This window comes from Rhinoderma darwinii, chromosome 3 (genome assembly GCF_050947455.1).
Source record: "Rhinoderma darwinii isolate aRhiDar2 chromosome 3, aRhiDar2.hap1, whole genome shotgun sequence".
Taxonomy (NCBI): domain Eukaryota; kingdom Metazoa; phylum Chordata; class Amphibia; order Anura; family Rhinodermatidae; genus Rhinoderma; species Rhinoderma darwinii.
The window spans coordinates 188,685,146-188,710,428 of NC_134689.1; the positions used below are offsets into that span (position 1 = coordinate 188,685,146).

Here is a 25,283-nt window from a genome sequence, read left to right on the forward strand (position 1 = left end):
ACAATGCTGGAAAGTCCAAATCTGCCTAAGGCTAAGTTCACACAGAGTTTTTTGATGAGTTTTTTTACGCGGAAACCGCGCCAAAAAGCTCGTCAAAAGCGGCCAGAAAATGCCTCCCGTCAATTTCTCCCGCGATCAGTAAAACCGGCTCGCGGGAGAAAGAAGCGACATGCCCTATCTTCGGGCGTTTCCGCCTCTGACCTCCCATTGACTTCAATGGGTGGCAGAGAAAGCGTATTTCGCTGCGTTTTATGCCCGCATCGCCCAATGGCCGCGGGCGAAAAAGGCAGCGAAAATCGGCGTGCAGGGAGAGGAAAATCTGCCTCAAACTTCCAAACGGAATTTTGAGGCAGAAATTCTGCCTGCAAAAGACTCCGTGTGAACATAGACTAAATGGATTTTGAGGCCGATTTTTTTGGGCAGTTTTTCCCGGCCAGTTTGCATCCGTTTTGCATCCGTTCCGATTCCGTTCCGGGCCGTGTTGCCATTTTTAACGGCCAATTTTGACCCGTTTTGCATCCGTTTTTTTTTCCCTGTCCGTTTTAAAATCGGATGAATATCATTTAAATTTGTTGTCATACACAGCCCTCTGTAGATAATGCCACCCAGCCCCCTGTTGGTAATGCCACCCAGCCCCCTGTTGGTAATGCCACCCAGCCCCCTGCAGGTAATGCCACCCAGCCCCCTGCAGGTAATGCCACCCAGCCCCCTGCAGGTAATGCCACCCAGCCCCCTGCAGGTAATGCCACCCAGCCCCTTGTAGGTAATGCCACCCAGCCTCTTGTAGGTAATGCCACCCAGCCCCTTTTAGGTAATGCCACCCTGCCCCTTGTAGGTGATGCCACCCTGCCCCCTGTAGGTGATGCCACCCTGCCCCCTGTAGGTGATGCCACCCAGCCCCATGTAGGTGATGCCACCAAGTCCCCTGTAGGTTGCACCCATCCGCCCCCTTCCAGGAGAAGTCACTGACTTCAATGTCCATATATGGACAGTTTAGTCACTGACTTCTCCTGGAGAGGAATCCCAGGCCACAGGGTCGGGGATTCCGCTTCTGAAGTGAGTGACGTCACTTTGTCCATATATGGACAGTGTAGTCACTCACTTCTCCTGTAGCGGAATTCACTGCCACAGGGTCGGGGATACCGCTTCTGAAGTGAGTGACGTCGCTGTGTCCATATATGGACAGTGTAGTGACTCACTTCTCCTGTAGCGGAATCCCCAATCCCCGGCCGGGGATTGGAGATTCCGACTTCTACAGGGAGCAAAAAAGACCCTCCTCCTCCTCACATACACTCTGCACTGTGAGGAGGAGGAGGAGAGAGAGCGCGAGCGACGGAATACATGGCCATCACTCGGGACACATTCCAGTGATGGCCGTGTATTACCCGGCCACATAGACTTCTATGGGGGCCGGGTAAACGGCTGAAAATAGAGCATGTCCCATTTTTTGACAGCCAGGTTTCCCGGGCCGTCAAAAAATGGGTTGTGTGAATAGCCCCATTAGGGGTCTATTGTTCCTAATGCAGCCGGATGACGGCCGATTTATGAACGGCCGTCACCCGGCCGGGAAACCCTGTCGTGTGAATAAGGGCTTATGCAGCAGGACACAGATTCAAAATACAAACATGAAGTCTACTGGCTAAGGAGAAACAATGTGTCTGAAGCAAGATCTTGTTTAACCCCTTTAGGACGCAGCCTATTTTGGCCTTCAGGACACAGATTGATTTTTACAAATCTGACGTGTCGCTTTATGTGGTAATAACTTTGGAATGATTTAACCTATCCAAGCGATTCTGAGATTGTTTTCTCGTGACATGTTGCACTTTATGTTAGTGAAAAATGTGGTCGATAAATTCAATATTTATTTGTGACAAACTTGAAATTTTAGAGAAAATTAGCAAAAATTAGCATTTTTCTAAATTTAAATGTATCTACTTGTAAGACCGATAGTTTTACCACACAAAATAGTTACTAGTTAACATTTCTCATATGTCTACTTCATGTTTGCATCTTTTTTTTTTCACGTCCTTTTATTTTTCTAGGATGTTACAAGGCTTAGAACTTTAGCAGCAATTTCTCACATTTTCAAGAAAATGTCAAAAGGCTATTTATTTAGGAACCAGTTTAGTTGTGAAGTGGCTTCGAGGGCCTTCTATATTAGAATGTCCCCATAAATCACCCCATTTTAAAAACTGCAGCCCTCAAAGTATTCAAAATAGCATTCAGAAAGTATTTTAACACTTAAGCGTTTCACAGAAATGAAAGTCAAGTAGAGGTAAAATTTACAAATTGACTTGCTAAAATTCATTTGTAATAAAAAAAATTCTGTAACAAAGAAGGTTTTACCAGAGAAACGCAACTCAATATTTATTTCCCAGATTCTGCAGTTTTTAGAAATATCCCACATGTGGTCCTATTGTTGTAATAGACAGAAACACAGGCCCCAGAAGCAAAGGAGTACCTAGTGTATTTTGGGGCCTCCTTTTTTAGGAATATATTTTAGGCACTATGTCTGGTTTGAAGAAGTCTTGTGGTGCCTAAACAGTCGAAACCCCCTAAAAGTGACCTCATTTTGGAAACTACACTCCTCAAGGCGTTTTTCTAGGGGTATAGTTAGCATTTTGACCGCACAGTTTTAATCTACTTTTTTTCTGCTGAAACATAGAATTTTTTCATTTTTACAAGGAATAAAGTAGAAAAAGCAACCCAACATTTGTAAAACAATTTCTCCCGATTACGGCAATACCCCATATGTGGTCATAAACTGATGTTTGGACCCACAGCAGGGCTCAGAAGGAAAGGAGCGCCTTTTGGATTATGGAGCGTAGATTTTGCTGGAATGATTTTCGGTGTCATGTCGTGTTTGCAACGCCCTGGAGGGACCAAAACAGTGGAAATTCCCAAAAGTGGGGAATTTTTCTAGGTTTATAGTTGTAGAAATTAGCCGAATTAGGCCGTGAAAATGAATATCAACATATTTGTCCACTAAAATGTTGAATTTTTTAATTTTCACAAGGGATAAAAGAGAAAAAGCACCCTAACATTTGAAAAGTAATTTCTCTCGAGTACGGCAAAACCCCATATGTGGTCATAAATGTTTTTTTATTAGAAATGAATTAACCCTTTCAGAACTGATCTTTTTTTGCTTTTTCACTCCCCGCCTTCCTAGAGCCAAAACTGTTTAATTTTTCCATCAATAGAGTGGTGGTGGGGGGCTTATTTTTTGCAGGAGGAGTTGTAGTTTCTATTGACACCATTTAAAGCACCTTATAAAATACTGGGAAACTGAAAAAAAAATATTTGCGGATTGAGGTTGGAAAAAACTGTTTCCTCCATTGTTTTTGGTGTTTTGTTTATACGTCTTTCACCATGCGGTAAAAACGACAACTTAATTTTATTCTGTCTCATAAATTAGGTATCACCGTAATCGTATTATCGTTTTTTTTATATTTTACTACTTTTACAAAGAAAAGACTATTTGTTAAAAAAAAATTGTATCAACACATTCTGAGAGGCATAACTTTTTTAGAGGCATAACTGACCTCCTATTCCCAGTGCACACTGTTGGGAACTCAGTTACTTTACGTCCCCATCAGGAAGTAACGTCCCGCGATGACGTATATTTACTGAGTGGTGTGGCTAGGGGTTAAAGGCTATGAACACCTTTGAAAAAAAAAATTTAAGTAAAAATGTCTATCAGTGTGTTTTGTGCAACTTTCTAATTACTTTTTATTAGAAATTATTTTTACTTTTTGAGATACAGCTGCTTTGTATCCTGTATATAAAGCAGCTGTGTATTGCACTGAAACCTGTATCCGTTAGGTCTATGGGACTGACGAGTTCAGTGAAAGCAGGTCCTGCGTGTCTCTGACAGGCAGAATCGAACTGTTACCAACAGGGTTGCCAACCGTCTGTAAATTTACAGACTGTCTGGAAAAAAAAAAAGTAGAGTCCGGCAGAAAAATGCACTGTGGGAGATTATTGTAAAATTCTCCCGGAACGTTGCACTGTGCATGCGCCAAAATGTACATGCACATTGGAAAGGAAAGAGTGAGTAAATGGTCTGAGGGAGGTCAGTGGCGGGAGTGGACCAGTCAAGTCACCTGACCTCACGTCAGTGACGTGAGATCAGGTGACTGACTCAGGTCAGGTGACTGGACTGGTCCACTCCTGGGTCGGCACCGACCTCACTCAGATCGCCGCCGCGTAACCTGTTACTAAATGTGAGTCACGTCATGTAGAGCTGAGAGCGGCAGCGGTAGGCTACCGCTCTCAGCTCTGGGGGGCTATGTGGCACACTCTACAAGGGGAGGCTGTGTGGCACTCTCTACAAAGGGGTTTGTAGCACTCTCTACAAGGGAGGGCTGTGTTTCACCCTATACAAGGGGGGCTGTGTGGCACCCTCTACAAGGGGGGCTATGTGTGGCACTCTCTACAAGGGGGGGCTATGTGTGGCACTCTCTACAAGGGGGGGCTGTGCTGTGTGTGGCACTCTCTACAAGGGGAGCTGTGTGTCACTCTCTACAAGTACAAGGGTGGTGTCACGCTGTAGAACGGGGGCTGTGTGGCACTATCTACAAAAGGGTGTGTGTGTGTGTGTGCGTGTGTGACACTATCTATAAGGTCTGTGTATGTTTGTGCGTGTCACAGTGGTCTGGGCCGGATGGAGAAAAAAAGGGAAAGTAAATGATTCTGATCAGAAAAAAACATCACCTGTGAGTCACTGGATATAAATGTGCTTGTAATCACTTACATGGTCTACAGAGCTCCTTTGTATAACTGACATCTACCATTGTATGGTCACTGTATGGTGGTAATATTATATGGTCTGCAGAGCTCCTGTGTACAACTGACATCTACCACTATATGGTCACTATATGGTGGTAATATTGGTCTTGGTATAGGGGTTTTTATTCAGTAACAGTACGGGTGTATTATTCAGTCACTATGTGGTTATAGTGTGGCTGTATTATTCAGTAACAGTATGGGGGTATTATTCAGCCACTATGTGGCGGTATTATTTGGACCTTATATTGTGTTATTATTTGTAATATCGGTCTTATAATAGAGAGTTGTGTTCGGTAACCGTATGCAGGTCATATTTAATCTGGTATAGTGGTATGTTTATGTATATGAATATATATATATATATTTTTTTTTATGTGAGAGGGGACATATTTTTTGGGGCTTGCAACACTCCTGGATGCGCTAGAAATAAGTGATGCAGTTCTCTGCACACTGCCTTGTGAATTGACTGCATTATTAATACAATAATTCAGCATTTAGCGCCCAACTTTTATCTTTGCCCAGGGCCATACTTTGTCTAAAACAGGCCCTGGCGGTAGCGGTGGTGGGGGTTGAAGTGAGTGGTGAGTGAGTCGGACTCACCAATCACAGCACAGCTGGCAGGGAAAGATACAAGCGGGGCTGTGATTGGTGAGTCACCCCTAGGACACTGCACAGTGTACAGGCAATGATGTTGTAAACATTTTGTTCAGTGTTCCCTATAAGGTGCGTGGCTGCGCGGCCGCGCACCTTCCATGATCTGCCCGCTTACTAAACTTTAAAGCTTGCGCATTGTCACGGGCGGATGCAGTGGCATCGCTAGCACTGGAGGGGGTTCCGGTGCTAGCGACAGCCACATTCACTTGTATGTGCGTCCTCAGGACACACATACAAATGAATACTATAGGCTGCAGGTCACGTTAGGCCTGCAGCCTATGAGGCGCTGGGAGTCACGCAGGCTTGCGTGATGACATCACATCTTCATGCCGGTCTGCGCATGCATCCCGCCGGAGAGGCAGTGTAGCGCTCTGTTTGTCGTGGAAACGGGGCAAGGTAAGTACAATATTATAAGGAACTGTGGGGAGGGGGGCTGTGTAGCGCTATATACAAGGGGAGGAGGGGGCTGTGTAGCACTATATACAAGGGGAGAGGGGGGCTGTGTAGCACTATATACAAGGGGAGAGGGGGGCCGTGTAACGCTATATACAAAGGGATAAGGGGGCTGTGTAGCACTACATACAAGGGGAGAGGGGGCTGTGTAGCGCTATATACAGGGGGAGGGGGGCTGTGTAGCGCTATATACGGGGAGGTGGTTGTGGAGCTCTATATACAAGGGGAGAGGGGGCTGTGTAGCACTATATACAGGGGGGAATTGCTGTGTAGCACTATATACAAGGGAAGGGGGGCTGTGTATCACTATATACACAAGGGGAAGAAGGGGCTGTGCAGCACTATATACACAGGGGGAGAGGGGGGCTGTGTAGCTCTATATACAAGGGGAGAGGGGGGCTGTGTAGCACTATATACAGGGGGATCTGTGTGGCACTATCTATGGCTGTGGGGCAGTATCTACAGGGGGGTCTGCATGTGACGCTATCTGCAGGGGGTTGCGTGTGGCGCTATCTGGAGGGGGCTGTGTGTGATGCTATCTAGAGGGGGTGACGCTATCTACAGGGGGGTGTGTGTGACGCTTTCTACAGGGGGTGTGTGTGACGCTATCTACAGGGGGATGTGTGTGATGCTATCTACAGGGTGGGTGTGATGCTATCTACAGGGGGATGTGTTTGTCGCCATCCACAGGGGGGTGAAGCTGTCTACAGGGGGATGTGTGTGGCACTATCTACAGAGGCTGTGTGACGCTCTCTACAGCGGTCTGTGGCACTATCTACAGGGTGTGTGTGTGCGTCGCTATCTACAGGCGGTCTGTGTGGCGCTATCTTTAGGGGCAGTGGTGTAATGAGGGATTCTTTCATTGATGTCTATAATTGGTGTTTATAACTGTCTATTTTACTGCTGTACTTGTAATATTATAATATTTAAAAAAGTAATTTAAAACTAATTTCAAATAAGTTTTCTTATTCTCTTATTTTGTCACTATATTAACGTTTACTGAGGGTATTACTTTTGGTCATCAGATCGCCCACCATTGATGGAGACTTGTCCTACTCCCTAACTGCCCCGCTCAGGAGCTGCCAAGACTTAGGGTGTGTTCACACGGCCTACTTTCTGCCACTTTTCGGTCCGTAAACGCCAGAAAAAACAGAAGCAGAACGCCTCCCAACATCTGCCCATTGATTTTAATAAGAAAAACGATGTTCTGTTCTGACGGGCCTGTTACGTGGCTGTTATGAAAAACAGCCGCGTAAAAAAACGGCCGCGAAAAAGAAGTGCATACCACTTCTTGGGACGTATATGGAGCTGTTTTTCATAGACTCTATGGCAAACAGCTCCAAAAACGGCCGTAAATCGCGAGTGGCTTAAAAAACGTCTGAAAATCAGGAGCTGTTTTCTCTTGAAAACAGCTCTGTATTTTTAGACGTTTTTGAGTTTGTGTGTGAACATACCCTTAGAGGGAACATTGATTTTGGTCTGTCTGTGCTTTTTAGCTCAGTTGACCAGAAATTACTGAAGTAGAGGTTGGCAATCCTGGTTGGTTACCGATCACATCTAACTTCATAACTTAGATGTGATCGACAAAAGGTGGACACGCAGGACCCGCTGTCACTGAACCCGTCAGTGCCGCTGATCTGACAGCTTTAGGTCTCAGCGCACGATACAGCTGCTCTGCATACAGAATACAAAGCAGCTGTATCTCAAAAAATAAAAATATTTTTTCATAAAAAGTAATTAGAAAGTTGCACCAAACACACTTATACACATTTGTTTTTATAAATAAAGAAAAATAAAAAACTTTTTCAAAGGCGTACATGGCCTTTAAAGATCACAAACTAATCAGTGAGTGGTACATATTGTGTTTCTCAGAACGATATCTTGATAAGCTACAAACATGTTTTTGATGTTTGTTTAATATACGAGACACTATACACAATAAGAAGTGTGTTTGCCCATACCTTAATCAACACCATGGGCCCATGTTATTTTTGAACTGCAACTTCATTTAGCTTTTTAATTAATCTATATGTTTTATGGTTCTGTCATGTTTAACTCTTGTAGGTTTTGTGAAATTATTTACTGCCATTGTAAAGGATCTGCCAGACACAGCTTCTGTGTCGACGCCCGTGGTTAATCAGTCTGCATCTGCTCCTAGGTCTGATAGAGTGACTCGATCTGCTACCACTCGGGCTGGTAAGCTGAAGAGTGGGAGAACCTATCACAGCCTGGCCAGACGGTTCTAGCTCCCGCCCTCGGTCTATTTATACCTTCATTTGCTTCTTGTCTTTGCCTGTGATTCTCACTTGTTTCCTGGCTCTGCTGTTCCAGCTATTACTATTGACCTCTGCTTCATATTGACCCTGGCTTTACTGACTACGCTCCTGCTCTGCGTTTGGTACCTCGTACACTCCTGGTTTGACTCGGCTCGTTCACTACTCTTGTTGCTCACGGTGTTTCCGTGGGCAACTGCCCCATTTCCCTTAGCTTCTGTGTACCCTTGTCTGTTTGTCTGTCATGCACATATTGAGCGTAGGGACCGTCACCCACTTGTACGCCGTCGCCTAGGACGGGTCGTGCAAGTAGGCAGGGACTGAGTGGCAGGTAGATTAGGGCTCACCTGTCCGTCTCCCTACCCCGTCATTACAGCCATATCATTTATTCTGAATTTGTTTGCCCTAACAAACATTGCGCCAAAAGTAAAAAAAAAATATACGTCCATTAAGTTTAACCAGGGGAAGGTAGAGGATGTGGATAATGGGAAGGGATAAGGGTAAATTTAAATATAATTTTACTGTACCTGGGTATAGATTGTAGTCTTATTATTATTAGGTTTGGTTTATTGTAATCCATTTTCAATGAAGATACATTTAAATTGTCAACATTGACTATATTCCAATCATCTTGCTGTTTTAGGTAACTTGGCAAGTTAGTAACTGTCTTCTCCTCTACCGAGGGCAGAATTAAGGAGGCTGGTGATGAATCCAAAATGTCCTGTAATAGATGCACAAGAGTATAATAACAGCTCTGGCAAATGTATGATTGCCCTATTCAGACTTCATGTATCAGAAATGAAAGATTTATGTAGCGCTTGATAAACAGAAAAAGTATTGTTTCATGGTCCAGAAATTATGCCTAGCAAATAATTTTATATAAAGGTCAGCTGTCAGACAGAGAAGCAGCAAAGTGCAAGTGGTATAAATTATGCATTGCACATAAACACAATAGTGACAGAGAATGACTGTTCACATATAATTATAAGCAGAGCTGAATTCATTACATAATCTCATCATCTGGATAATCAGCTAAATGAAACAGAATTTAACTGCCAATTAAATGTTGTTGCCCAATAATTAGGCTCTACCAACAAAGCCCTGGCCCCGCACTGCACAGTCACATGGCAGGGTTCGCAGATCTCCTACTTGTCTAGTATATTATACAGACAGTATGATAGTACATTACCCCTGGTATACATATCAAAACATGTCAGACTTGACTTGTCAAAGTCTTTCATGCATGCTAGAGCTCTTAATTTAACAGCTTACAAATTGGAAGATTTGCAAACAAAGATATTTTCCTTGACAAAAGGACACCCACTGTAGATTCCACAACTGTCTTTTATCATCAAGCAGAGTAAACAGTTGGGGTGTGCTAGACAATGTTCAGAAATGAACCAAAGTGAACAATTTTGTCCACAACACACCTATATCCCAGTTCTGAACATTCCTTTTATTTTATCTATATATTTAGCAAACACAACTAACAAAAATACTGGAAAATGGAAAAAGACAAACAAAATATGTATATTTCTTTACAGCTTATATACAGAAAGGAAAAGTAGGTATGCACCTAGTTGGTCTTTAACCCCTTTAGGACGCAGCCTGTTTTGGCCGTGTGGCACAGCCAATTTTTTTTCAAATCTGACGTGTCACTTTATGTGGTAATAACTCCGGAATGCTTTTACCTATCCAAGCGATTCTGAGATTGTTTTCTCGTGACATATTGTACTTTATGATAGTGGAAAAATGTGGTCGATAAACTCAATATTTATTCGTGAAAAACACCAAAATTTAGAGAAAATTTGCATTTTTCTAAATTTAAATGTATCTGCTTGTAAAACAGATGGTAACTAGTGATTATTTTGTGTGGTATTACTATTTCCCATATGTCTAATCTATATTTGCATTGTTTTTTGAGCATCCTTTTATTTTTCTAAGATGTTACAAGGCTTAGAACTTTAGCAGCAATTTCTCACATTTTCAAGAAAAATTCAAAAGGCTATTTTTACAAGGACCAGTTTAGTTCTGAAGTGGTTTTGAGGGCCTTATATATTAGAATCCCCCAATAAATCACCAAATTTTAAAAACTGCCCCCTCAAAGTATTCAGAACAGCATTCAGAAAGTTTCTTAACCCTTTAGGCGTTTCACAGGAAATAAAGCACAGTAGAGGGGAAATTTACAAACTTCCTTTTTTTTTGGGCCGAAATTCATTTGTAATAAAAAAAATTGTGTAGCACAGAAGGTTTTACCGGAGAAATACAACTCAATATTTATAGCTCAGGTCCTGCAGTTTTTAGGAAAATCCCACATGTGGCCCTAGTGCCCTAATGGCCCGAAACACCGGCCTCAGAAGCAAAGGAGCACCTACAGGATTTTGGGGCCTGCTTATTTTTAGATTATATTTTAGGCACCATGTCAGGTTTGAAGAGGTCTTGTGGTGCCAAAACAATGGAAACTCCCCAAATGTGACCCCATTTTGGAAACTAGACCCCTCAAGGAATTTATCTAGGGGTATAGTTAGCACTTTGACCCCACAGGTATTTTTCTATATTTATTGGAATTTATTGGAATTGGTCTGTGAAAATGAAAATATTTTTTTCTGAAAAAACATAGAAATTTGTAATATTTAAAAAGAATAAAGAAGAAAATGCACCCCAACATTTGTAAAGCATCTTCTCCCGATTACGGAAATACCCCATATGTGGTAATAAACTGCTGTTTGACCCACGGCAGCACTCAGAAGGGAGGGAGCGCAAATTGGATTTTGGAGCGCAGATTTTGCTGGATTGGTTTTTAGTGCCATGTCGCGATTGTAACGCCCTGGAGGGATCAAAACTGTGGAAAGTCCCCAAAAGTGACCCCATTTGGGAAACTACTAGAATTTTTCTAGGGGTATAGTAAGAGCTTATACCACACTGTTTTTTTTTTTGCAGAATTTAGTAGAATTAGGCTGTGAAAATTAATATAAACATTTTTGTCCACTAAAATGTTGAATTTTTTCATTTTCACAAGGAATAAAGGAGAAAAAGTTGCCCTAAATTGGTAATGCAATCTCTCCCGAGTATGATAATACCCCACATGTGGTAATAATTAATTTTTTTAATAGAAATTAATTAACCTTTGCAGGATTGATCCTTTTTTGCTTTTCCATTTTAGTTTTTCACTCCCCGCTTTCCAAACGCCATAACTTTTTTATTTTTCCATGAATTGAGCGGTGTGAGGGCGTATTTTTTGGCAGGACGAGCTATAGTTTTTATTGGTACCATTTTTTGGTACATGCAACTTTTTGATCACTTTTTATTACATGTTATTTAGAGCTTTGGTGACCAAAAAACAGTGATTTTGGCATTTTAAATTATTTATTTCTTACGGCGTTCATAATGCGCTATAAATGACAATTTTATTTTATTCTGCGGGTCGGTACGTTTACGGAGATACCATATTTATATAGTTTTGTTATGTTTTTCAGCGTTTGCACAATAAAATCACTTCTTTATAAAATAATTTATTTTCTGTGTCACCATATTGTGAGAGCCGTAACTTTTTTATTTTTCCGTCAAAGCGGTGTAAGGGCTTGTTTTTTGCGGGACGGGTTGTAGTTTTTATTGGTACTATTTTCGGGTACATTTTGATCACTTTTTATTCTATATTTAAGGAGGGGTGGTGACCAAAAAATAGTGATTCCGGCATTGTTTTTAGTTTGTTTTTTTGCGGCGTTCACCATGCGGTAAAAATAACATTATAGTTTTATAGATTGGGTCGTTACGAACGCGGTGATACCAAATATATGTACTGTTTTTTAAGGTTTTCATTTTTTCCCTATAATAAGAGACTTATTATAGGGAAAAAAAACCTTTTATTTTTACACTTTTGTAAAACATTTTTATTAACTTTTTTTTTTACTTTTTTCTTTACTTTTTTCACTTTCTTTTTTTACCTGCAGCTCTGATCGCTGCTAGAATACATTACACTACCTAGGTAGTGTAACGTATTCCAACTGTCAGTGTGACGTCACAGTCACTCTGACAGTTAGTCTACGAGGATCAGCCAGAGGCTGGTCCTCATAGGCTTCCATACATGGCAGATCCGAAGGCCGTTGTCTGGCCCCTGGGTGCCATCACAAGCATCAGCAGCCCCCACAAATTGCATGAGGGCTGCTGATGTGCTACAAACCCCCTACATGCAGAGATCACAATCGAGTTCCGCATTTAACGGGTTAATTGCCGAAATCAGCGGCAATGAGCCGCTGATCGGCAACAGTGGAGTGTCAGCTGTCAGGGACAGCTGACCTCCCGGTTCCCGATGCACACTGTCACCGACACTGTCACAGACACTGTCATCGACAGTGTGCATCGCGAACGGCAGTGACGACCTGTCACTCTGACAGGAAGTCTATCAGGAGGCTGGTCCTGATAGGCTTAAGTACATGGCAGGCACGGAGGCCATTATTTGGCCTCCGGTCGCCATGCTAGCCATCTGCAAACCTCACTATTTCATTGTGAGGTCTGCCGATGTGCTAGAAACGCCTGAATGCGGTGATTGCAATCGATCACCGCAATTAAGGGGTTAATTGCCAAAATCAGCGGAAATAAGCCGCTGATCGGCATACAGTGAAGTGTCAGCTATAAGGGACAGCTGGCTTCCCGGTTCCCGGTGCACACTGTCGCCGACAGTGTGCACCGGGAACTTCGCAGTAACTGTACGTGCCCGTGCGCTAAGACACTGGGCACATGGACGTACAGTTGCATCGTGGTGCGCCTAGGGGTTAAAAGTGTGTTGAGGCGGAGAGGGTGAACGGTCCAACAGGGTGTGTATAGTATGTGTTTACTTGTTCACCCTAAGGCCTCGTTCACACAGAGTTTTTTGTAGGCCGAAAAAAAAATCTGTCTCAAAATTATGTTAGTCTGTAACGTTAATTTTATTTTATAATTTCGTGCTATTTGGATCTTAAAAATGTCTATATTTTTTTGATGATTTTTTGGGATAATATTTAAATTAAAAACTTTTGAAGCATATAGATATTCATAACAAAAAGGGATCTTTCACAGAAAGCAGCGTTTTTCACCCGCATTTATTGAGGATCGCAGGCAAAAAACGCCGTAAAAAATGCTTGGAAACGAGCGCCGCAGGTATTTTCTGCCTCCCATTGATGTCAATGGGAGGTCAGAGATGGAAGCCGCAGCAAGTTAGGACATGCCACTTTTTTTCCCCGTGAGCAGCTAAAATCCGCCTGGCAAAAAAAACACCTCTGCCTCCCATTGAAATTCATAAGGAGTGATTTCGGGCATTTTTTGTTGCTGATTTCTACTCCGTTTCCGCGTCAAAATCAGTGCCAAAACACTGTGCAAAATGGGCCTAACTGTGAAATCATAAAATGGAACAGACTTAGTCAGGGGCCTAGCTATAGTGGGTGAAGTGGTAGAATTCACACCAAGGCCTAGTGCCTGAGGAGACCCAAAGGCCCTTCTGCCTCATAAGGAAACAGAAGCAGTGGCATAGCTATAGGGGTTGCAGCGGTCGCACTTGCGACTGGACCCCAAAGTCAGGGGGCCAGAGGGTCCGCCCACACCGCCTCTGTAAAACAATGATATGAGGCTGCTGCACAAGCAGCATGAAGACTGGAGGCCGCGGAACTTGAAAGAAGTCAGCTGCTTCAACCCAGGAGAGAAGATCCCGCCCACCAGTCATGACATCTCCTGAGACCTTACCGGGTACGGAACCTGCAGTTTGCAGTCCGATCATCAGCGATTCCCCTGCTCCTTAGAGACTGCAGAGGGCTGTGAACATCACTACAGTGCTCCTACAGTAAGTGCTCCCCCAATCACTCATATTTACATGACTTTACATTTGTTTCCGGATTTTTGACCAAGTAATGAGCAATTTTAGATTTATGCTAATTACTTTCTTAATGCCCAACTGGGCGTTTTTTTAAACTTTTGACCATCAACTCCAGCCAGCGATGTCTATTCACACTCCCGACACTTCGGTAAAGTTTGTGTGGGACTTAATCGCTGCACTGCGTGACCTCGCGAGATCACGCTGTGAATGACAGCATGCTGACAGCAAACTTTACCGAAGTGTCAGTGTGAATAGACATCCCGTCCTGGCTGTAGGTGATGTCTATTCACTCTCAAGACACTTCAGTAAAAGTTAATGTCATGTTAATGTGAGATCACGCTGTGCTGAATACAAATGGACATGAATGGAGAGAAGTGTATGACGCTGATTGGTCAGCTTCAAACACTTCTCTTTACAATGCCACTTGGTCGAAAGTTTAAAAATGCCCAGTTGGGCATTAAGAAACTAATTAGCATAAATCTAAAATTGCTCATAACTTGGTCAAAAATGATCGTTTGTCAAAATAAAAAACACTGTTATCTACAGTACATTACAACACCGATCAGATTATGTAGGAGATAGGGCACTTATAATGTGGTGACAGAGCCTCTTTAAGGAATTTCCTTAAGGTCAATATTGACCACAGCATCTAGGGCATATCTGCCAACATATTGGACAGTCAAAGAGGTACACTTATAGTTCATTGTGTGAAACATCCCTTTTTGTTATGCATATCTATATGCTTGAAAAGTTTTTAATTTAAATACTAGCCAAAAAAATCCTCTATACATAGAAATGTTTAAGATCCAAATAGCACCAAATGATAAAATAATATACACGTTAAGGTCTAAGCCCTCATGCACATGGCCCGTGATTATCGGCATGGACGGCCGCAGAGTGTCATCTGCAGGCCGTCCGAAATCACTGACCATGCACACAAAAGATGTGCATTCATTTCAATGGTGACAGACCACAATTGCGGACCGTAAAATGATTTATTCTGAGTTTTTGTGGTCCACAATTTCAGCCCCCATACGGTCCGTGTAAACCGCGGTTGTGTGTATGGGCCCATAGAAATGAATGGGTCCGCAATTCATTCGAATTAGATAGTAAATTTATTAATGCAAATGTATTCTCAGGGTCAAAAGAAGGACATTTAAAGCGCAAAGAGGGACAGAGGTAAGTAGGTCCAAATTTAATTTTTTGTGTGCATTTTCTATGTTTAGTGTTCCTTTTAACCCCTTTCCGACCACTTTGCGTAAATATACGGCAGCTAACAGAATGCAAGTCCGCAGAGACTCCGTGTATTTACAGTCCCCCGAAGGTCGCAGCGTTCTGGCTGAACAGACCGCCTCCAGCCATGTCAGGACGATTATCCTCCACAGCAGCAGTCCTAGCACGACTGGAGGCGATGTCGGGTCATTCTCCCATCGCTTTGGTGAAGGAACCGCGGGAGTAAGTGACATCAGTCACGCTTTGCTGTGAATAAAGCTGGTCTCGAATGAAGAGAAGTGTATGATGCTGATTGGTCAGCGACATACACTTTTCTTTACAATGCTCACGTGGTGAAACTAAAAAAAAAAAACGCCCAGTTGGGCATTTAGAAAAAAAATTAATAAATCTAAAAATGATCAGAACTTTGTCAATGATAAACGTTTTAAAAAAACAAAACAAAACAGTAGTTATCAGCATCAAAACATTTATTAGATTAGGTGGGAGATAGTGAAGTATTAAACTGGTGACAGAGCCTCTTTAAGTACCAGGTTGTGTAAATCGGCTGGCTTTTTAACGTACCTTATCTATAAGGTTTAAATAACTAAGTTAGCTGTGTAAAGCTAGGTTTTAGAATTATAAATACAGCAGAGTATTAGTTTCTTTCAGCATTTTGTCTTGCTGAGACTCCTAGTTCTACAAGAATATGTCTGAGAGGAGGGGGTGGTGAGGCAACAGGCAGCTGATTAGAGTACGTGGGAACGTTACAAGAAATGTGAAATGTCCTTTAAAGACACAACGCTATCTTATTTCAGCACACTGCTGTTCTTAGTACCGCCCTCAGTAACACACTAAAGGACAAAGCTATTAATATTGTCATCAACCATGATCTCATCATGATGGTCCCACATGCTGATAGTGAAATACTACAACAAGCTCAGACCAAGTATTTGTCAGCATGAAAGATAGATTACAAATGTGGACTTCTGGAAATTCAGTGCCAGGGATGAGGTGTCTTAATCAGTGGTGGCGCTAAACTGGACTCACTAAGTATGATGTCTCCCTCCTTGCATTTTCACATGTTCTAATCTAACGTTGTAGTGTCTTGAACCCAGTTACATTGCTTCTGCTGGGTCCAAAACTATGGGAGGAAGAGAATTAAAATACACATAGGACATACAGATATTGAAAATTCTGACCCTCCCCATGATTGCTTAAAATGAATAATGCATATCTTGAGTGTTTTGTAGATCGATCCTGATACCATCAGGATGGAGAATACAAAACTGGTTATGTCGTGGTAACCACCAATGTCTTAATGAAATTGTGTATAGATATGGTGTACCTGAGATGCTTGAAAGTGACAGAGGTACACATTTATTTTGTCAGGAGAAAGTCACTTTTCTAGGCCATTGCATATCCCAGGAGGCCAAAGATTTGTCCCCAGATAGAGTGGTAGCAATATGAGACACTCCTGTTCCAGCCACTCCCAGACAACTCTGTGCTTTCCTGGGACTCGTGGGATACTGTAGGGAGTGGATACCAGGGGTGTCCAGCCTCCTACTGCCCTACTATGACTGTCTACACCTCAAGCCATTCCAATTTCCGCATGAGGCTCTCACATGTTTTCAACAACTAGTCCTGCTAATGCAAGAAGGTCCTGCTTTAGGACTGCCCAATTATGAGCTTCCCTTCTACATATTTTGCCATGAAAATGGGGGCCATGCACATGGTGTCCTCATGCAAAAGCATGGAGGCAAACAGAGACCCATAGCTTACCTATCCGTGAGACTGGATGAAGTGTTTTGAGGTGCGCCTTCGTGTATACGAGCGGTAGCAGCGGCCTCGAAAGGAGTCCAGAAAGCAGTGGATTTTGTATTGGACCACCCCATGGTACTCATGGTCCCTCATAGCGTCAACGCTATCCTGCACCAGGTCCAGACCAAATACCTGTCTGCAGCCCAGCTCACCAAGTATAAGGTTGATTTTCTCACCCCACCCAACCTCACTATACAGAGATGTTCAGTTTTAAACCCTGCTACATTGCTTTCGCAAAGTCCAAAAGGGGGGAGTAGTGACGAAACTGATCAGTTACATCCCAATGAGACACCTCACAATTGTGTTGGCTTAATAAACTCAGAGCGATGAGGTTTACAACATGTTTATGAGACACCATAGTAACCCAGATTTTGAGCTTTTTGTACCACCATGAAGGCACCTACAAGACAGGATGCGTGGTAATCATGATGCACGAGGTAATCATACAGAGACCAGTTCCACCTTCATGTTCTGCCCAAGTTGCAGAGCTTGTAACCTGGCAAAAGGTAGGACAGACAATATTTACACTGACTCTAGGTACGCTTTTGGCATTACCCACCATTATGGCAAAGTATGAACTTTATTGGATCATCGGGTAAGCCATTTAAGAACGCAAGAGCAGTAGCCAAAGTATCACTGGCCCTGTTAGAACCCAGCCATGTAGCCTTAATAAAAGTGCAAGCCCAGACCAAGGAGACCACACCTGAGGCAATAGAAGGACTGATGAGGCTGCCAAAGCGGCTGCAATGCTGCCCCTGGACGGTGAAGGAGGGATTAGCACATTCACCCACCTGTCGGTGACAGGAGTGGACCTCCAGGTGTTGAAGGTCCTCCAGGCACAAGAAGACAAGGTGGAGAAGCACCAATGGCAAGAGACAGGGACTGCCCTGAAAGAGGATGGCCTCTGGGATGTAGAGACTAAGTTATGTCTTCCCAGGTCTCTATACCCAATGATGACTCACCTGGCGCACGGGTGTACGCAACTCTCGAAGGAGAGTATGTGCAGCCAGGTATCAGCAAATTGACTTGCCCCTGGAATCAATAATGCTACCACTAGGTTTGTAGCAGCTTGCATGATATGCACACGGCATTACATAGGTAAACCAGAGAAGGTATCTATGAAAAGTGCACCCTGGCTAGATTAACCATTCCAGCGATTGCATATTCACTACATACAACTACCCAAGTTTGGTGTGCATGAATATGTGCTTCTATGCGTACACCTGTTCTCAGGGTGGCCTGAAGCCTGGCCAGTATCTTCTCCCACTGCAAAGAACACAGCCAAGAAAATTCTCAGTGAAGTTGTGTGAAGATATGAAGTCCATGAGACCATAGAAAGTGACAGGCGAACCCATTTTACGGAGAAATTATGAAGGAGGTCATGGGATCAGTGGGGATAGAACAGGCTTTCCACACTTCCTACCACAACCAGAGCAGTGGTAGGGTGGAAGGGATGAATGGTACCCTGAAGTTGAGGATACAAAAGGTAATGGAAGAGACAGGGAATCCCTGGACTGAATGCCTTCCCCGTGCTTTGCACTCAGTCCGGGTATCGCCTAACTGGAAGTTGAGACTTAGCCCCTATGAAATTTTGTTTGTTAGTGTCCCCAAGACAGGCTTGTACTTCCCTCAGCAGTTACAGGCAATGAATGGGGACCTTACCCAGTATGTCGGGGCCCTACAGAAGCATTTACAACAAGTGTACAAACATGTATTTTCTTCCATTCCAGACCTTGACTCCACAGACAGTACACACGAGACAACCAGGAGATTGGGTCATCCTCAAAAGACATGTGAGGAAAAGCATCGAGCCAAGGTTTGACGGGCCCTAACGTATCCAGCTGACCATGGCCAATTTAGTAAGGAAAAACCGACATCGGTCCACGCCAGCGACTGCAAGCAGGTGCAGGAGCCTGGACCCGACTGCAAGCAGGTACATGAGTCTGGACCGTTGTCCTCCTCTGCCTGACACCGCATGCCTCAACCCTAAATGAACATTTGAAAGATGTATAGGACAATAAGTGGACAAATATTAGTGTCCCTCCTCCAATAGTGAGGCATGTTTTTGACCATTGGTGGGTGGCCAATATTACCAAAAGAGCAAACCCAAGGATAATGGACTATAGGCAACAAACCCCAGGAAATTGGTAAAGGGCCAATGTGACGGCACCAAATTATAAGTTCACTATCTCCTACATAATCTGATCGGCGCTGTAATGTAGATAACAACAGTGGTTTTTATTTTGAAAAACTATCATTTTTGAGCAAGTTATGAACAATTTTAGATTTATGCTAATTAGTTTCTTAATGCCCAACTGGGCGTTTTTTTACTTTTGACCAATCCGCCTCATACACTTCTCTTCATTCATGTCCCTCTGTACTCACAGCACAGCGTGATCTAACAAAATCACGCTGGGCTGTCACTTACTCCCACAGTAACTTTACCGAAGTCTCTTGAGAGTGAACAGACATCGCCTCCAGCCAGGATGCAATGTCTATTCACACTCCCGACACTTCGGTAAAGTTACAGTGGGACTTACTCACAGCACAGCGTGAGATTACGCTGTGCTGTCATTCATGTTCAACTGTACTCACAGCACAGCGAGATCACGCTGTGCTGTGAGTACAGATGGACATGAATGAAGAGAAGTGTTTGATGCTGATTGGTCTTTACAACGCCTAGTTGGTCAAAAGTTAAAAAACGCCCAGTTGGCCATTAAGAAACTAATTTGTATGAATCTAAAGATGTTTATAACTTGCTAAAAAATTATAGTTTTTCAAAATAAAAACTGCTGTTATTTACATTACAGCGCAGATCACATTATGTAGGAGATAGGGCACTTATAATCTGGTGACAGAGCCTCTTTAACTTAGCTGCTGTTTGGGCCAGTATGCGCCTGATTTTACTTTAAAAACTTGTAGGTTTAGCATTTAAGAGTGCACATAATATATAAAAGCTTGCTGAATTGTTTGGTATATATATATGGTACTGTTAATCCTAGTAACCAGCCAGCATATAATAGTCCTAGACTATCTCACTGCTGTACAAGGAGGATTGTGCCAGGTAATAGGTCCCACGAGTTGTCATTATATAGATCTAAAGTGGCAAAAACTGTTACCCACTGGCCAGCCACCAGGCCAGAACTCCCAACCTATGAATTTGTACTAATGGAACAAAAGAGTACAGAATGAGATTCCGAACAAATGGGATAGGTAACCAAGCAGGTCCGGTGCTCTGACAGGGAGAATGGAGTGAAGATGGTTGGTGAAGCCTCCCTGTACCAGCTAGGAATAATACCCTGGCTGGGGCAGAAGTACCTCTGTGAGGCATTCGGATCTGCTGTAGGCTGAATGATACACAGCAAGGATATACAAAAGAAGGGTTTATAAAAGTAACCGAAGGGTTAAGTAGTTTACCCTGTATAATTCGGACCATGAGAATGAGATAAAGAGTTAATGATTGTTTTTGTGTAGGTGGTCTGTAATACCCCCAGGAAAGTTTAACCCCCTTCCTGACCAGGCCCATTTTTATGTTTAAGCCATGTGCCAATTTAAAAGTCAATTGTTGTTCTATTATTTTTCCAATCTACATGTATTTGGTGTTGTTTTTCTCAGAACATATTGGGCTTCCATATTGTGTAAAAAAATAGATATATTTTACTTTTTTTTAAAATATGGAAGGAAAAATGGGAAAAAAAAAGTTCAAAAAAATTTGAATGTGTGATATTAGGTGATTTTTTTTTTTTTACATGTGGTACATGCCACTGGGTAAACACACCTGAAAACATATTCGGCAACTTCTGCCGACTTCAACGATACCAAATATGTGTGCATTTCTTACATGCTGGGCGCAATGTGGTGCTTACAATGAATTGTGCGCAAACTGGCTTGTAGAGAAAAAATTTCCAATGCTGGTTTGCTGACACGTTGTGACGTTTCCAGTCCACAAAAATAAATATATATATATATATATATATATATATATATATATATACACACACAGTTTACATTATTTCTTTTTTAGAGCTGTCCATACACGGTCTGATACAATCAACTGGTGAGAATGGGACAGTATATGGGAGTCATATCAAGTGCCCATGGTCATTGGAAGTACTCCTGACAGCAAACAGATATTTTTCAAATATGATTGAAAATCCTCATAAAACCAAACCAATTTTTCCCTTTCCTATTAGAAAAGGTGAGAAAGAATGGTAAGGATGGTTCATATGCTGCAGGCAAAGTCTATTAAATCTTATATAGTTTATAACGGGTTCAAGGTATAGCAAACCTCTCACCATTATTGTTGGTGAGACAACTTCAGAGGGTCATGGCTCATTTGAGGTAGACTATACAGTAGGACTTTGTGTTGTCTAGTTCCCATAAAACATCATACAAAAATTATTTTTGTTATTGCTTATATTACAACATGTACCATACCTTCTACTATATTACATGCTCTGAGCCACACATCTACAATAGGTGACTGCAGAAAGGGGAGTGAAAATCCCTTCCACAATCCTGACTTACAAAACAAACTACACTATACAAAGAAACACATATAAACACTTACTTGGACATTATTCAGTGGATTTTCATTTCCATACGCTGTGCTATAGTATGTGAAGTCCTCAATGCTCAGCTGACAAAAGAAGAAAAACATGAAACTCAGGAAACAAAAAAAACGGGTGCACACAATAGAAATATACTTTATTATTTATATTGACCTCTGTGGATAAAGGAATATTCCAATCAAAACTCATACACTGTGCCATACCTAGTGCAGAGCCTCAGGGGCGGTGCATGACCTCTATCTTTAGCATTCTTGCAGTCCCTGAGTCATACCCTGCCCCTACAGGCCCTTCATTAGGCATAATACAGTGTATAGGTTTTGCCTGGACTGTTCCTTTAATAAAGTCACTTACTGTGTCTTGGAGAAACATGACAATGAGCCTTGGTTTTTTAGCATCTTGTTTCAATAATTGGTAAAATTCATGGCTTGTTGTAATATGTCCAGCATTAACAGTTGGCGTTGTACCCCATGTAGAGCTGAAATAAGAAAACTTATTGTGTTAAATATTTAGACTAAAAAAAAAATCATTTTTGAACTGGCTTATCATAATGAACTTTTCTAAAATCGATATATTTGTCTTATGCTTCTGTGTACAGCTACATACTCTAAGTTGGTTAAAATAGTTTGCAATTCTGCAGCATTTGACTCAACCCACATTAATTTACAATTTTTCTCTGATTTGATACTGCATAAAATACTGCTAATTGAAATATATGACTTAGATATTTTAGATACAGCTATAAAGTCTTGCTCTGTAGCCATCTCTTAACCCCTTGATGACATACAACGTACTATTATGCCCGATGCACAATACGCCATCACCATATGGAGCTGGTTCAGGAGCTGACCCCGAACAGAATACTGCGGGTGCCGGATTTTCCAAACAGTTGACACCTGCCTGCAATGGCGGGAATCGGAGATAACTTATATCCTGGCTGTTTAACCACACAGATGCCACAGTCAATAGTGACCGCAGCATCTGAGCAGTTAGACAGTGGGTGGGGGCTACCTAATGTCACCCAATCACCGCCCACCCCCAAGAAAAACACAGGGTGCTAATTGGTTCCCATTTATAGAGCACAGATAAAGGTAATACACTGCAATGCATAAGCATTGCAGTGTATATCATGAGTGATCTAATGATCGCATGATAAGGCCCCCTAGGAAAAAAAAGTAACAAAATGTGAAATGAAATGTAAAAATATATATTAAAAAAATAACTAAAAGCTAAGCAAAAACCCTTTTTTCATCTTTCGATAAAAATTATGTGAACAAAAAAAAGTAAACATAATTGGTGCCGCCCCGTCTGTATAAGTCTGAATTATTAAAATATGAAAAGAAAAATATTCATAATTTAAGCATTGCTGTTTTTTGGTATGATGCAATCTCCTGCATCATATCATGCTTTTCCACTTGTGCTGTCACTCAAGAGCAGAGGGGAGGGGTTGGGGACGGTTTACAGCTGAGAAGCCAGGATCACTCCCTGACAGGCAGACACTTCCCAACTCAGTAGCAAATTTTGCGTGAGCAACTAAAACGTAATTTTCCTACTTATGCTTGTAGTGTGATGGCCAACATAGGTATGTATAAACTTGTATCCTCTCTGCCTATCTAGCAATGTTAGCAGCTTGAGGGGTTAAAAATAGTGACAGTCTCCTTTTAACTAAGGACACCTTCCAAAATGTGAAACCTTCACCCAACCACATTTATTAGGTCCTGTATTTTATTAAATCAAAATATGTAATATAAGAATGCTTACTATAATGTAACTAGGCAGGATGCTATATACAATCACAATATCCCTCTAGCCGGTATCTCCGGACAGATAAAGTAAACTGTAGTTGGCAATAGACACCACCTGAATTTGCTAGCTCATACAGTGAAGGAAATAAGTATTTGATCCCTTGCTGATTTTGTAAGTTTGCCCACTGTCAAAGTCATGAGCAGTCTAGAATTTTTAGGCTAGGTTAATTTTACCAGTGAGAGATAGATTATATTTAAAAAAAAACTGAAAATCACATAGTCAAAATTATATTTATTTGCATTTTGCACAGAGAAATAAGTATTTGATCCCCTACCAACCATTAAGTGTTCAGCCTCCTCCAGACCAGTTACACACTCCAAATCAACTTGGTGCCTGCATTAAAGACAGCTGTCTTACATGGTCATCTGTATAAAAGACTCCTGTCCACAGACTCAATTAATCAGTCTGACTCTAACCTCTACAACATGGGCAAGACCAAAGAGCTTTCTAAGGATGTCAGGGACAAGATCATAGACCTGCACAAGGCTGGAATGGGCTACAAAACCATAAGTAAGATGCTGGGTGAGAAGGAGACAACTGTTGGTTCAATAGTAAGAAAATGGAAGACATACAAAATGACTGTCAATCGACATCGATCTGGGGCTCCATGCAAAATCTCACCTCGTGGGGTACCCTTGATCCTGAGGAAGGTGAGAGCTCAGCCGAAAACTACACGGGGGGAACTTGTTAATGATCTCAACGCAGCTGGGACCACAGTCACCAAGAAAACCATTGGTAACACATTACGCCGTAATGGATTAAAATCCTGCAGTGCCCGCAAGGTCCACCTGCTCAAGAAGGCACATGTACAGGCCCGTCTGAAGTTTGCAAATGAACATCTGGATGATTCTGAGAGTGATTGGGAGAAGGTGCTGTGGTCAGATGAGACTAAAATTGAGCTCTTTGGCATTAACTCAACTCGCCGGAGGAAGAGAAATGCTGCCTATGACCCAAAGAACACTGTCCCCACTGTCAAGCATGGAGGTGGAAACAGTATGTTTTGGGGGTGTTTCTCTGCTAAGGGCACAGGACTACTTCACCGCATCAATGGGAGAATGGATGGAGCCATGTACCGTCAAATCCTGAGTGACAACCTCCTTCCCTCCACCAGGACATTAAAAATGACTCGTGGCTGGGTCTTCCAGCACGAAAATGACCCGAAACATACAGCCAAGGCAACAAAGGAGTGGCTCAAAAAGAAGCACATTAAGGTCATGGAGTGGCCTAGCCAGTCTCCAGACCTTAATCCCATCGAAAACTTATGGAGGGAGCTGAAGATCCAAGTTGCCAAGCGACAGCCTCGAAATCTTAATGATTTATAGATGATCTGCAAAGAGGAGTGGGCCAAAATTCCATCCAACATGTGTGCAAACCTCATCATCAACTAAAAAAAAAACGTCTGACTGCTGTGCTTGCCAACAAGGGTTTTGCCACCAAGTATTAAGTCTTGTTTGCCAAAGGGATCAAATACTTATTTCTCTGTGCACAATGCAAATAAATATATATAATTTTGACAATGTGATTTTCTGCTTTTTTTTTTTTATATAATCTATCTCTCACTGGTAAAATTAACCTAGCCTAAAAATTCTAGACTGTTCATGTCTTTGACAGTGGGAAAACTTACAAAATCAGCAAGGGATCAAATACTTATTTCCTTCACTGTATATGTGTCCGTAGACTAAGTACAATCGCATAAATAAGAGCTGCTTCTCACAATAGAAGAAAATCTGGCATTTGGACTATTACTCTTCATATTTCTGTTTTTATTATGATCTTTACTTTGCAGCTGAGAATAAATAGTAAGGTTAATAAGACTTAATTCATAAATAACATATTGTTCTTCACTTTGCCGTCACAGTATTAGAA

At 42.1% G+C, this 25,283-nt stretch overlaps 1 protein-coding gene across 1 annotated transcript in view; it reads right to left on the minus strand.

Moving 5' to 3' along the window:
* The window catches only part of LOC142747938 (V-type proton ATPase subunit S1-like), a 146,766-nt gene that overhangs the window by 84,592 nt on the left and 36,891 nt on the right, over positions 1-25,283 (minus strand). The window contains exons 2-4 of the mRNA XM_075855054.1: positions 21,966-22,089; positions 21,614-21,682; positions 8,696-8,889 (exon numbers count right to left, since the gene is read on the minus strand). Of these exons, the coding sequence (XP_075711169.1) occupies positions 8,696-8,889; positions 21,614-21,682; positions 21,966-22,089 (387 nt within the window). The remainder of the gene's footprint in view (positions 1-8,695; positions 8,890-21,613; positions 21,683-21,965; positions 22,090-25,283) is intronic.